Raw genomic sequence first — 11,447 nt, 5'->3', positions numbered from 1 at the left:
TACACCTAGTGCATCAGCAGGGGTAAAACTTGGAAACTTGTAATCTGTAGAGTCAAACTAACATATTGACTTATTAAAACATGCATGTAATTGTTCTGAGTCACTGCATCAGCTCCCAAGTCAAGACGTGAATCAGTAACTTGTGAGCCAAGTTTGCTACTTTTGGTTTGACTTGTAGGGGAAGCTGTGAGGAAAGAACTCTTCCCTGATGGAGACTGTGACATATACCTCTCCTGCTAGTTTTACAAAAGTATGAGAACTTGCTACAAAATCAGGAATCGTTCTCTACATTAGGGTGGAGATGGACGTAGATTCTTTAGTTTTCCAGTTGTGAAGCAAAATTTCTTTGACCCATTCAACCCTTCCTTCTGCCTCACAAAGCCCTGCATGTGTCAAACAAACAAATAAAAAATCCCCCTAGATCATTAGCTGCAATGTTTCCAGGTTATAGGACATGTGCAATGTCTTGCATCCATGCTCAACAGTTGTTTTAGGCATAGTATGACATTTGCAATGGTTCTTTGCAACAGTTGGGAGCAATAATTCCTTTTTACAGGGCTGGCGGGGTGAGTGCTGTCTACTGTAGTTGTTCCCAGTATTAGCAGGATATTAGCAGCTGCCTCAGTTCACCCATCCCTGCTACCTACATTCCATTGTTCAGTGCTTTGTGTTTGGAAATTACCCCAAGTTTTCATTCTCTACAGCATTACTGAGCACAACAGGCAGTGCTTTGGAGTCCCAGATCACACTGCAACAGTGGTTGTAAGACATTGTATGTGGATGTAATGGGACAATTCTACCGAAGTATGGACTTGCTAACTCTATAAGGACAAGAGGCTAAAAAATTTAATGCAAAATAAATTACTTTCCTGATTGGTCTGGACCCATTGTAGGTTGAGAACTTGCTTGATAAAGGCAAGCTCTTTGCAATCACCACCATAGCTGGGCACAACAGTGAGTAAAATGTGGGGGAAAGGCAGGGATGTGACAGCAGCTCATAATACTCTGTGTGTGTGGGACAGGCCACCTGGCCAAATCTCTGTAACCTATTGCAATCAAGCTTTGCTCCCTTCCTCCCTAAAGAAGACTATGTTGCAGCTGATGCTTAACAAGTTGGGTGGTGCTAAGGACTTGGGATGGTTTCCTATCTCCTCCTGGGCTGATGAACACGTCAAATCATTCCTGTGCTGTAACCTTGTCCAGTGTTATAATGTATAAAGTTTTGTACATATAAGATTCAGAGCTTTTTAATTTTTAATATTTATTAATTTGTTGGGTTCTTCTTTTTTTAACTCTAACAATGTAAAAAATCCACACAACCCCCCTCTTTTCTGTTGGCTTATTTTTGAGGGTGGGAGGGAAATATATCATGTAAGTACCAAGATCTGTGCGTGGTTATTGTATGCTGGGTGGAGAGGTTGCAGGGGCCCTGGACAGGACCCTTACATAGTTATCTTGTTGTATATTATCCAGTGGAGGAAAATGTGCAGGAAGTGGCTTTCACTCTGAGCTCCAAAAGAATGATAAGGAAAAGAGGGGGGAGGGGAGGAAAGGAATAAAGGGAGAAGTCATATTGTTAGAAGAAATAAAAGTCCAGCTATAAAGATGCATTGCACCTCCTTCTAGCATATAAGACCCTTGCATGGAAGATGCTCTGATCCTGATTCTCCACTGTCTTGTGTCTGTGTAAAGTGTACCCGATGAGTATTCTGATAGTGTTCCTCTGCCTGTATAACATACACATGCTATACAGGCATTGGGGACTAAAGACCCAGGCCCTGGGGTGAGGAGCAGCATGATTAGTACCTTCTTTCTTGTCAAAGGTTGGTTTCTACCTACATCTTTGAGATCAATGCTTCAAAGCATGTGGAGATGTCACGGCTTCAGGGTTTCAGTGAGACATCAAACTGAGAACCAAGCCTCCAACTACATTCGCAAACTACAGTATAAAAAGAAACAGAGCTACCAAAAAGCTGGAGCAACAGAGGGATGTAGGGTTCAGTGGAATGTATCATCGAAAGATTAAGCCTTTGTCCATATTGGGGATTATGTTCACCAAACCTTCCTCCTCTCCCATCCCCCAGACTGGGGTATATATGAGAGGCACATTCCATTATTCCTGGCCATAAGGAGACCACACATTGTTTCTTTATTTTAGTTCAGCTAGTAATGTTTGTATGCAGCTGGCAGATTCTTACCAAGACTTACAGCCATTGTGATGGTATTCCTGCTCAATAAATAAGACACCCAAAAAACATGCAAACTGATAAATTAGCAGTCACACTGAAATGGCTGTAATAGTGCCATTTCCCACACCCTAGAAGGATTCAGATTCACTATTGCAATGTTTGTTTTTAACTATGCTTTGCTGTTCTGTGCAGATTCATCCTGTTAACCAAAATATTCATTTAACTAAGCAACACTATTTCTAAAATAGGCACCCCGGTGAGAAAGCCAAGGCAATTGTTCACATGGGTTTTTAGCTACTATTTTGAAGCAGCTAGTAGGGTTTATTCTACTTGTAAAGATGTGGTCACATAATTACCAGGAAATCCCACTATGTAGGTGCCTGGTGACCTGAACTCCACTCTTACACAAATTAGGTAGTCAGTGGAACACCTTGATGGAATTGAAGCATCTCTGGATTTGACTGCAGTACCCCCCTTTTTCTCTCTGCACTGTAATTCCCTGAACTCAGCTGTGGTAGACAGAAAGGGTTGTTTTTCAGCCATTCAATTGACCCAGCTTCAAGAATTTAAAATCTCTCAAAAGGCAGGATAATCCTTTTGAATAACTGTTACGTGATCATGTTTTAACTAAGGTTTGCCAACACTGGGACACTCAGGATACTTAATCTGAATGTACTAAAAATGTGGTTCTAAGGGGATTAGCTGCTGCATGGACACTTATTTGAAACGAGGAAGCCTTCCTAAGACATAATTTACTTTTAAAGAAAATTTAATGAAGTTGAATTAAGACTACTTTCAATTTGAATAAGTGTGTCCACAAAGAGGTTTAATGCAGTTTAATCTATTTGAAAAGTTAATTTGGATAATTTTTCTTAAGTTCTTAAATTTCCTACACAAGCCACTGGACTTCATCTTGGCCAACCAAAAGATTGCTAAAGTGGCTTCAGATGTGTTATTCTACATCCTCCTGTGGGCTTTCCAATTGTATTAAGCCAAATTGAGAGCTAGCGTAAAATGAAAATACCCCTTTCTGCCCATCAAAACAGGGCCTCAGACTGGTGAGGTAAGTGTCTTTGACTATCTGTGATTCTATCAAAATACAGAAAAATAAAACAGTTTAGTCTTTTTAAAGAAACTGTGACTGACAAATCCAGAAACAAAATCAGAGTCTGTGTTTACAAATGATGATAGTGTAAATAATGAGAACAATAACTGGAAACATTGAAACAGGGAAAGTATGGAATGAAAGCTTATATGAAAAAGTATTAAATGTGTTTTACGTGCTGTCCCTTCTACAATGGGACAGTACAGCAAGAGATGATGTTTCACAAGAGGGGGGGCCGGACACCATCATTAATATCAACAGTGGTGAGCTGACAGGCAGGGATATCACTTAGGGTTCCTGAACACATCCCCTACTATTTGATTAGAACATGCCACCTCAGTAATTTAACAGCAGAAACTGCTTTGATGACATTTCCCCACTTTCAGTCAGAACAGACCACGCTGGTAATTGAGGTCCCTTTTGCTTTCCAAGTTGCCCATGTTCACTGCAGAGGCTGGGGGACTACAACAGTTTGTTGCTGGCAGAACTACTCAGCCAAATTCTTGCAAGAAAAGTAGTGGAGGAGACTGTTATAAGTAGAGAGAGGCACAAAGTAAACTGTTGGATATGAGCTGTGCTATCAACTGAAAGCCAAACCCCAGAGATGAATCCTTTCCAAACACTGGGATGTTTGTCATTGGGTTCAGAGTTCTGCACCTCAGCTGTCATGCCTACATGACTGTAGCAGCAACAGAACACCATGGATACCCTTCTCTTTCACCATGCTTTCTGAGAGTTCCTTCTCCTCTTATAGCAGCTTTGTACCAAGGTAGAGTCCATCCTCCTGGAAGCTCAGGGCCATGCTGAAATGGAGAGATGCTGGCGGAGGTGTTTGATAAAATCTGCTTGCGACTGTGGCAGGACATAATTGATAACAGATTTGGGGATCCATCCCTTTGGAAAAAAAAAGTCACCTTTAAATAAGCAAGGTTGAAAATTTCAGTGGCAAGGGGTTGAGCCTCTCTCCATTTCAGGAGTGGCTGTAGTGAATCAATTGCTATGGAAAGCTGGTGTTGGATTTTACAGCCTGATGCCCTCTTTGGACAATACACCTGGTGCAGAAGGACCCTTTTCCTAGATGAAGAACCAGCTTGGTCCCACCTTTGCAGCAGCATCCAGGGCAGCCATACAAACATGGACCAGAGGAGGGAGGGAAAGGGAGCTGGGATCAGACCTCTTCTCCGAGGACTACAGCAAATCTGAAGAACAGAGCTGCAATCTCTCTTCCCTCATCTCCTTCTCCTGTGCCAGTCCAGAGTTGGACCTTCCACAAAGGGCAAACCTCTGGGCCAGCTTATACTGGAGAAAAGTGTGCTATGCCCCTTCCTAGGCCTCCTGAGGGCATAAACAGCCTTGTTATCTACCACTGTTAATGGGATGCCTCAATGAGACACCTGACACCTGAGGTAACTAACTGCCTGGGTATTTGTCATGACAATCCATTCTCCAATTCCCCGAAATCATTGCCTCAATGTCTTCCTCATCTTGCACTTCTCTCTCCCAATAAGTACCATGTAGTACCTTGTATCTTATAAGCTTCACCAATTTTAGGTAAGAGACTTGAACTTACCTTAAGGTCCATGCTCAAGAGCCAGGTGAAGCGGGTCTGCATTGGGTTCTCTTCCAGTGGTTGCAGAACAATGCAGCTGAGTGTGGCCTCAGCCCTGGTGGTTGGAGGGATACCATGGAATTTAGATAATTTCCTGTGAGAGCCTGGACCTTCTGATGGCTACAATAAAGCATCTCTAACCAACTCCAGAGTGGCGCTAGTAAAGCTGGTCACACTGTACTACTCCCTTCCAGCCCCTATGAAACTATGAAATGACCTATGTTCTTCATGACACTTCTTCTCAATCTAGTAAAATACTTTTGGATTAATTAAGTAAAAATTGATTAAAATACATTCATGGAAATCTAAAAACAGTTTGGCTGGCCATTGAATTGAACATGTACCTGCTCTCAACCTTAGCAAGCGTCTCATCTCATTAGTCACATTACCCTAATCCTCCACTGATGTCTGTGTGGACAGAACTCTGCATCTATGCTACAAATGGGACCCTGCATGGGTTCAGGAGGATGCTTGTACAGCTATCATTGCAACATCAGGCCCCTACTTCTATGTGAATTTCATGTTCATGACAAATGAGAGGCTGGATCAATTGTGCAGGTTAGAAAACAGACTCGGCAGGATACATCAGTCCTAATCTGCACCAAACTTCTCTTCCTGTCCTGCCCTTGCTGCCAAGATGCTGAATTCCTGAACTCAGTATCTTCAGGCCTATCTCAAATTAGGCTGCTTTTGTCTTGAGGCCTGGGTCTGTTATGGGCATGAATGAGAACTGGGCTTCTGATTGCCTTGGCAAAATAAGAGGAAAGGCTATTTTTTAACACTGAAACTACCTTGCAATGGTTGGATTTAAACTTTTTAGAAAAGTCATTTGTCTGTCACCCTAAATGTATGTCGCATGTACTTGCATTTTACTGACATTTCATGCCCAAAGCTCTGCAGGGAAGATGCATTTCTTGCATGCTCAGTGTTTTTGCTGAATAGTGGAGGCACACATCCCTTTTACCATTCATTCAGTCTTTACCTGACTCGTTCCTCTTGCAGTGGGATAAGTTCTGAGTAGGCTGCAGTGCCAACCAAATAGACTGCTGTCTCTTTCTTCCAGCAGCGCCGTATGTTGACAAAGTCCCTTTGGCCAACAAGGTTCCCGGGGCTCTGACTTGCAATTTCATGAGTCAACAGGGTATCCTTCCCGATTCTTTGTAGAATCTGGAGCCAGAACAAAATACAAAGAGCTGGAGGGAAACTTGTAAATCAAAAAATGCAAACACCATGCAATCTAGGAGAAAATAGTACCCCTTGAACAATAGCCCAGGGACCCATTAGTTATTTTGTTCTCTTAATGTCACTTCCTGTAGCACATTTCCTGACAGCCACCCATGTATCAGAAACAAATGCTCATTCTATTTGACTATACCTTTCCACAGCTGTGTGATGTCACTCTTGTATACTTTGACCTCTCTGTGATGTAGATGTGGAATGTTCTAATTTTTCCTCCTATTCTTTTCCAAAGTTGCAGAAATCCAAGGCTGTATATAAAATAGTGAAGGCTGGACTTTATTCCCTATTTTTTCCTTCCTTGTCTACACTGAATTGACTGTGTAACTGGGACAGTATTACCCAGTCTCAAACAAGGCAATGTAGGGGTTAACACCATCTTCCTCAGTAAAGGAAAGAGGGCAGCTGCAAACTCCAAATGCAGGCCTGACAGGGTACTTAATTATCCAGCTGTGAATAATTAAGTAATCTTCCCAGCACACTATAGAGGAGGAGGTGCTCCCAGGCATCTGGGTTTGCTGGTATTAGAGGAGTTACATGCTCTAGAGGCTCTGAGAAGTGTTTAGTACCTCAATGATCAAGGAAGAAATGTGATTAGCTAGCACAATGTTAGGCCTTGGGCAGCCAGCTTGGATACATCTATCATGATATCATTTCATTTAAAGGAAGCAAAGGAATGTTTTTAATATCAAATAGCAGTAGTTAAGTGGAAACAAGCTGAAGTGGATAGAGTGTACTGTGCAACTGCAGTGACCTGCTTGGAAGATAGCTAGGAATATGACCTGAGCCATAAGGGGGAAGCTGTGTATAAAGGTTTCCTTTAGTAAACTGAGAAACTCAGGAGATGACAAATTAGAGGGCAAATCAAATAAATCCCAAAGGGTTTATTCTAGACTAAAATGCACTCAAACCCCAGCCCTAGTGCATAGACTTCTGTGCCTTCCACAAAATCCATTCTCAGCGCTTTGCCTCTCACACACATTATGGCATTGCTAGTGCTGTGCTCTCAAGAGAACTGAGCATTCATAGAAAATGTCCCAGGGTATGAATGGTAGTGTTGTGGTCTCTATTAGCCAACTGGTAAATACTGCAGCAGGTTTGACTATTCATCCTCTCTAAATGGAGATTGACCTCCCTGGTCTTTGAGGTCCATCTCAGAAGACTATTACATTTGAGGCTGCTGGAGAAAAGTGGCTGGGTTGTCTGTATTGCAACCTGAAGACAACTTTAAAAGTCTTGGTTGTACAGTCAGAGTCATCCTCCAAGGGGCTGTCAGTACTCTAAAGTGCTTTCCCAGTATGACTGTGAACTTTGGGATTTACACAGCAGAGTCTTTGTGATGCACCTCCTTGTGTACATTGGTTCCCTTAGTTAATTAGCACCCGAATTAGTTGATGGTTGGGCTACTTGATGACCATAAATAAATACTGCCATTATGCTGTCTATATAGGCAACTGACAAGTTGCAGATCATGTCAGCATCTTCCTTCCATATACAAATAATCCTGTTTTCCTTGACAGGATACAAATAAATTAACCGTTTATCACATGCAGCAGGGGATGACCCCCTCATTCTTTGTGAAAGCCATTATTGTTCTCACAAACCCTTCATTAATTTATTTGACCATGATGAATATAGTAATATTAGTTTCCTACATTGAGTAATTATTTAGTTATTCCAGTATCCGATATAAAAAAGTTCTCTTAGCTCATTCTCATGCAAACTTTCCTTTCTATCAGAATTTTATGCCTGGTTAATTGTTCAATGCCTTTTCTGTATTTATTTTCCCACCAGGGCTCTCTCAAAGGTACAGTAGGTGTATACATCAAGCTTCACTTCACTTCAGTTTCTAAGTGGCTTGACTCCACCTTCAGAATTTCTTTAATGGCTTTTCTACCCCGGTGACATCATAATTCTGCAGCACAGAAAAAGCTTAGAAACCAAGCACCACTGAGAAAAGAACTAGACAAGCCATATGACTGTTTAAGGAGGTGTGGTAAACTGCATCTTCTTTCTGTGAGATTATATCCTGACCAGTTGGGGGAATGATGCCTATTGTTAATACACCTGTTTTTAAATTTGTCTGCAGGAGAATTGGATCTTGTCTAGTTTCATATTATTTTTGGCGAGTGGTGTATTTAACCAGAGGCAAATTCTCTTAGTATTCAACAATCAGCATTGCCTGTCTGTGGATTGCTGAGTGAAGCTTTCAGTGGTGCTTTTGTCTCACAAGGCTCTCAGTGGCTCAGAAACGACCTACCTGAGAGAGAGCTGAGCTGAAGCCCTACTGATGTATACCTCAAGGTGCTGGAGCCCACATGGTTTTAGAATACGCTTCCCAGTACCTGGAAATAGTCCAGCCTGATGATCTTTAGGATGTACTGTAAAGCTCATCTTTTTAATCAGGCACTGAAAGTGGATTGGAGGGGCTGGGGAGGAGGCTGCAAGGAATGAGGAAGAAGAGGAGATCTGAGCTGGTGGATTTACCTGGTTTACTGGTGGAGAGTTCTCACTTCAGTTGCATTTAAGTACCAGTTTGGTTGACTTCAAATTGTGGCAAGGACTCCAAGAACATTATTATAAGTATGAGTAAATACACACAGATAGGAGGTTTGGAATTGGCTTTTTGAACAGGTGAATGAGAAGAACCAAGACTGTACAAAGATGGATCCATCTCTCCACTTACCTTGACTTGACTGAGAGTAGGGTTCCACTCAGGCATTTGCTCCAGGCTCTCAAACAGCTCATGGTACAATTGGTCCATTGGAACAGCCAACACCACCTCTATTCGGAAGACTTTGCCAAGCTGTGGGATGACTGTACTCAGCACTGCATCTCCATTTCCCTGGCAAGAAAGACAGCATAATGCTGTGATCCTAATAAAAAGAATGTAGGTAGAGACACTACAAGAAAATAAGAGATCTCAGGACTCAAGTTTGATGTTTAACATGCTCCCCCACCAGATCATTCACAGAAGAGCACCAAATTACTCACTGAGAAGCCTTTTAAATAAATGATGTGGGTCCTTTCTTTAATCACTGTTTGCTTTATAGCTGCAAGTCATTATACCTAAATCATGTCACTGGTATATTTTTTAAATTTCACCACCAGGGATTCATTCAGTCCAGCTACCTTAAACTGTTCTATCAAAGATCTTAATAAATACACACATAAATAACAAAATCAGAACACTTTAGTGATTTGGTGTCTGTTAATTTTCTACCATCAACATTAACTTTCCCTGTATATGATTGCCTGGTCTTTCTCTTCAAAGCCTTTTCATCTCGTCTCCTTATTTAATGAATTTGGGGCATGTACTTAACACATTGTTTCTTGGGAGAGGCATCTGTTTCCTTATGTGTTCAGCGTAACATAGAACAATTTATTTAAACACTCATTATTTACCCACACTTGAGATCCTTCACGCACACCATCTATCCTGACAATCACACCCTCACTTAAGCACAGCTTTTGCCGTATCAAATTTATATATGATCTTTTCCATGCACATACACATGGAAATGCCACAGACATTTTGCTCTCTCTTTCCAGTTGCTCTTTCAGTACTGGACTTCTGGTCTTGAAGGGCTTCTGTGGTGGAAGCATTGCTGAAGATGATCTTAAAAATAGTAACGGGAAGTGACTGAAGCTGATTCCATCTAGCCTGCCCCCTCGCTCAAGGTTTTCTTAATCAGAAAGGTGTTTTGGACTACAGTAGCAAATGTAACAAATGCTAGCACTTTACCTGCTTTGTTTCCATCTGCCAACCATTTTGCTGCTGCAGTATCTCCATTGCTCTGTGCAGGGTAACTTCTCCTTGATTCACATAAGACAGCTCTGTGCTTGAAAACCAGCCAGAGCTGATGCCAGTGCCATCTTCTTGAGTCCCAGCTGCAGGATTAATGACAAAAGAATTATTCATGAATGCTAAAAATCATCCTTATTTTTGTCTATATTCCATTAGGTAGCAGTGATCTGCGGTCTTCATTTGCTTACATATGGGATTACATTATACCCTAAAGATAGAAACGAACCAAAACTGGAATTGCTCAGCTCTAGTTCAGCTTGATAAGGTAGATCAGAATCGGATACTGTCTGTGACACTTTTCACACATTGAGGAAATCTGTGTTTGAATATCTTTGGTTGTAGCCATCTGCAGTTTAATGTACTGATAATCATCCTGTTGCCAGCTTAGGTTTTTAGGTCAGTTCTGATGTTATTAGAAGGCTGTAAGTCATGGTCATGACACCACAGCTGTAGAATAAGACATTTTTAAAGACTGTTAAAAAAAGGTTTTGTCACCTTTTTAACAATAGCATCGACAACATCCAAATAAATGGACATCAACAATATGCTGAATGACTTAGTCACCTCAGCATCATCCCATTGCTCCACAGTGAAATTGAAGTTTGTGGAAATAAAATTGCTCAGTACAGAAAACAAAACAAAAACACTTTAAGTCAAAGCAAATGCTCCTTTTTACAGCAGCTTTGATTGGATAAAATGTCTCGAAAGGGGAGTGTTGACATACAGGATGCTGCATCTACATCTGTTTCCACCATGTTGAAAAATGCTTCCAAGTATGATATATAAACACAGTTTCAGTGGACACAGCTGTGTTAGGCAGTGTGGATGAGGTTACATTTGATAAAAGTAGCTAAACCCACCCCCAGTGCTTAGTTAGTTATGTGTCAAATGACTGAAAAGTATTCTTGAAAGCAATGTTTAATATGGCCTCCCAACAGCAATAAGGTAGAAACATAATGTAGTTATATAGATGCTTTTTATCGGCTTTACATATATACACCATATTTCACATCAAGCAAGGGCTCTAAAGAACAAGGAAAACAGAGTCCTTCTTCAAATCACTGGGTAATTTATTTGTGCCAAGAGGTACCATGTACATAACAAAGCACTATAAAATGGACTTTACTTAAAGGCTTTGGACTTCATTTCTGATAGGTTTATTTGGTCTGCCCTTCAAAAGATCTCAGGATCATGGTTACTACAAAAATTTGTGGCTGATGGCCAATATTGAGACTGCTATAAATTATCAAGACTTGCAATGTGGAGTGACCCCTGGGAATAGGAATGATCCCATAGAAGTGATAAACAGAACCCTTACCAGTATCTTTCCACATTAACCTCTGAACATAGCCGGGAAGTTTAGAAGGAAGACAGTGAGATCCTTTTAACATCATTCCTTGCAGGTCATGCCCGATAGCTGCCATAGCTGTTCTTTTCAGGCCTACAAAAGACAAACAGCAACACACTCTGAAAGCTATTAAATGCATCACATTCAGCAGG

General features: G+C 41.2%; 1 protein-coding gene across 1 annotated transcript in view; it reads right to left on the bottom strand.

Annotated features, from left to right (window-relative positions):
- Positions 1-3,349: 3,349 nt before the first annotated feature.
- Positions 3,350-11,447, bottom strand: part of LOC102382357 (steroidogenic acute regulatory protein, mitochondrial-like) — an 8,196-nt gene continuing 98 nt past the window's right edge. The window contains exons 1-6 of the mRNA XM_025193860.1: positions 11,266-11,447; positions 9,885-10,030; positions 8,826-8,984; positions 5,886-6,070; positions 4,865-4,958; positions 3,350-4,188 (exon numbers count right to left, since the gene is read on the bottom strand). The exon at positions 11,266-11,447 is cut by the window's right edge and continues 98 nt beyond it. Coding sequence (XP_025049645.1) covers positions 4,087-4,188; positions 4,865-4,958; positions 5,886-6,070; positions 8,826-8,984; positions 9,885-10,030; positions 11,266-11,447 — 868 coding nt within the window. The 3' untranslated portion in view covers positions 3,350-4,086. The remainder of the gene's footprint in view (positions 4,189-4,864; positions 4,959-5,885; positions 6,071-8,825; positions 8,985-9,884; positions 10,031-11,265) is intronic.

This window comes from Alligator sinensis, unplaced genomic scaffold (assembly GCF_000455745.1).
Source record: "Alligator sinensis unplaced genomic scaffold, ASM45574v1 scaffold641_2, whole genome shotgun sequence".
NCBI lineage: Eukaryota > Metazoa > Chordata > Crocodylia > Alligatoridae > Alligator > Alligator sinensis.
The sequence above is the reverse complement of the archived record's forward strand: the minus strand, read 5'-3'. Positions and strand labels throughout refer to the sequence as shown.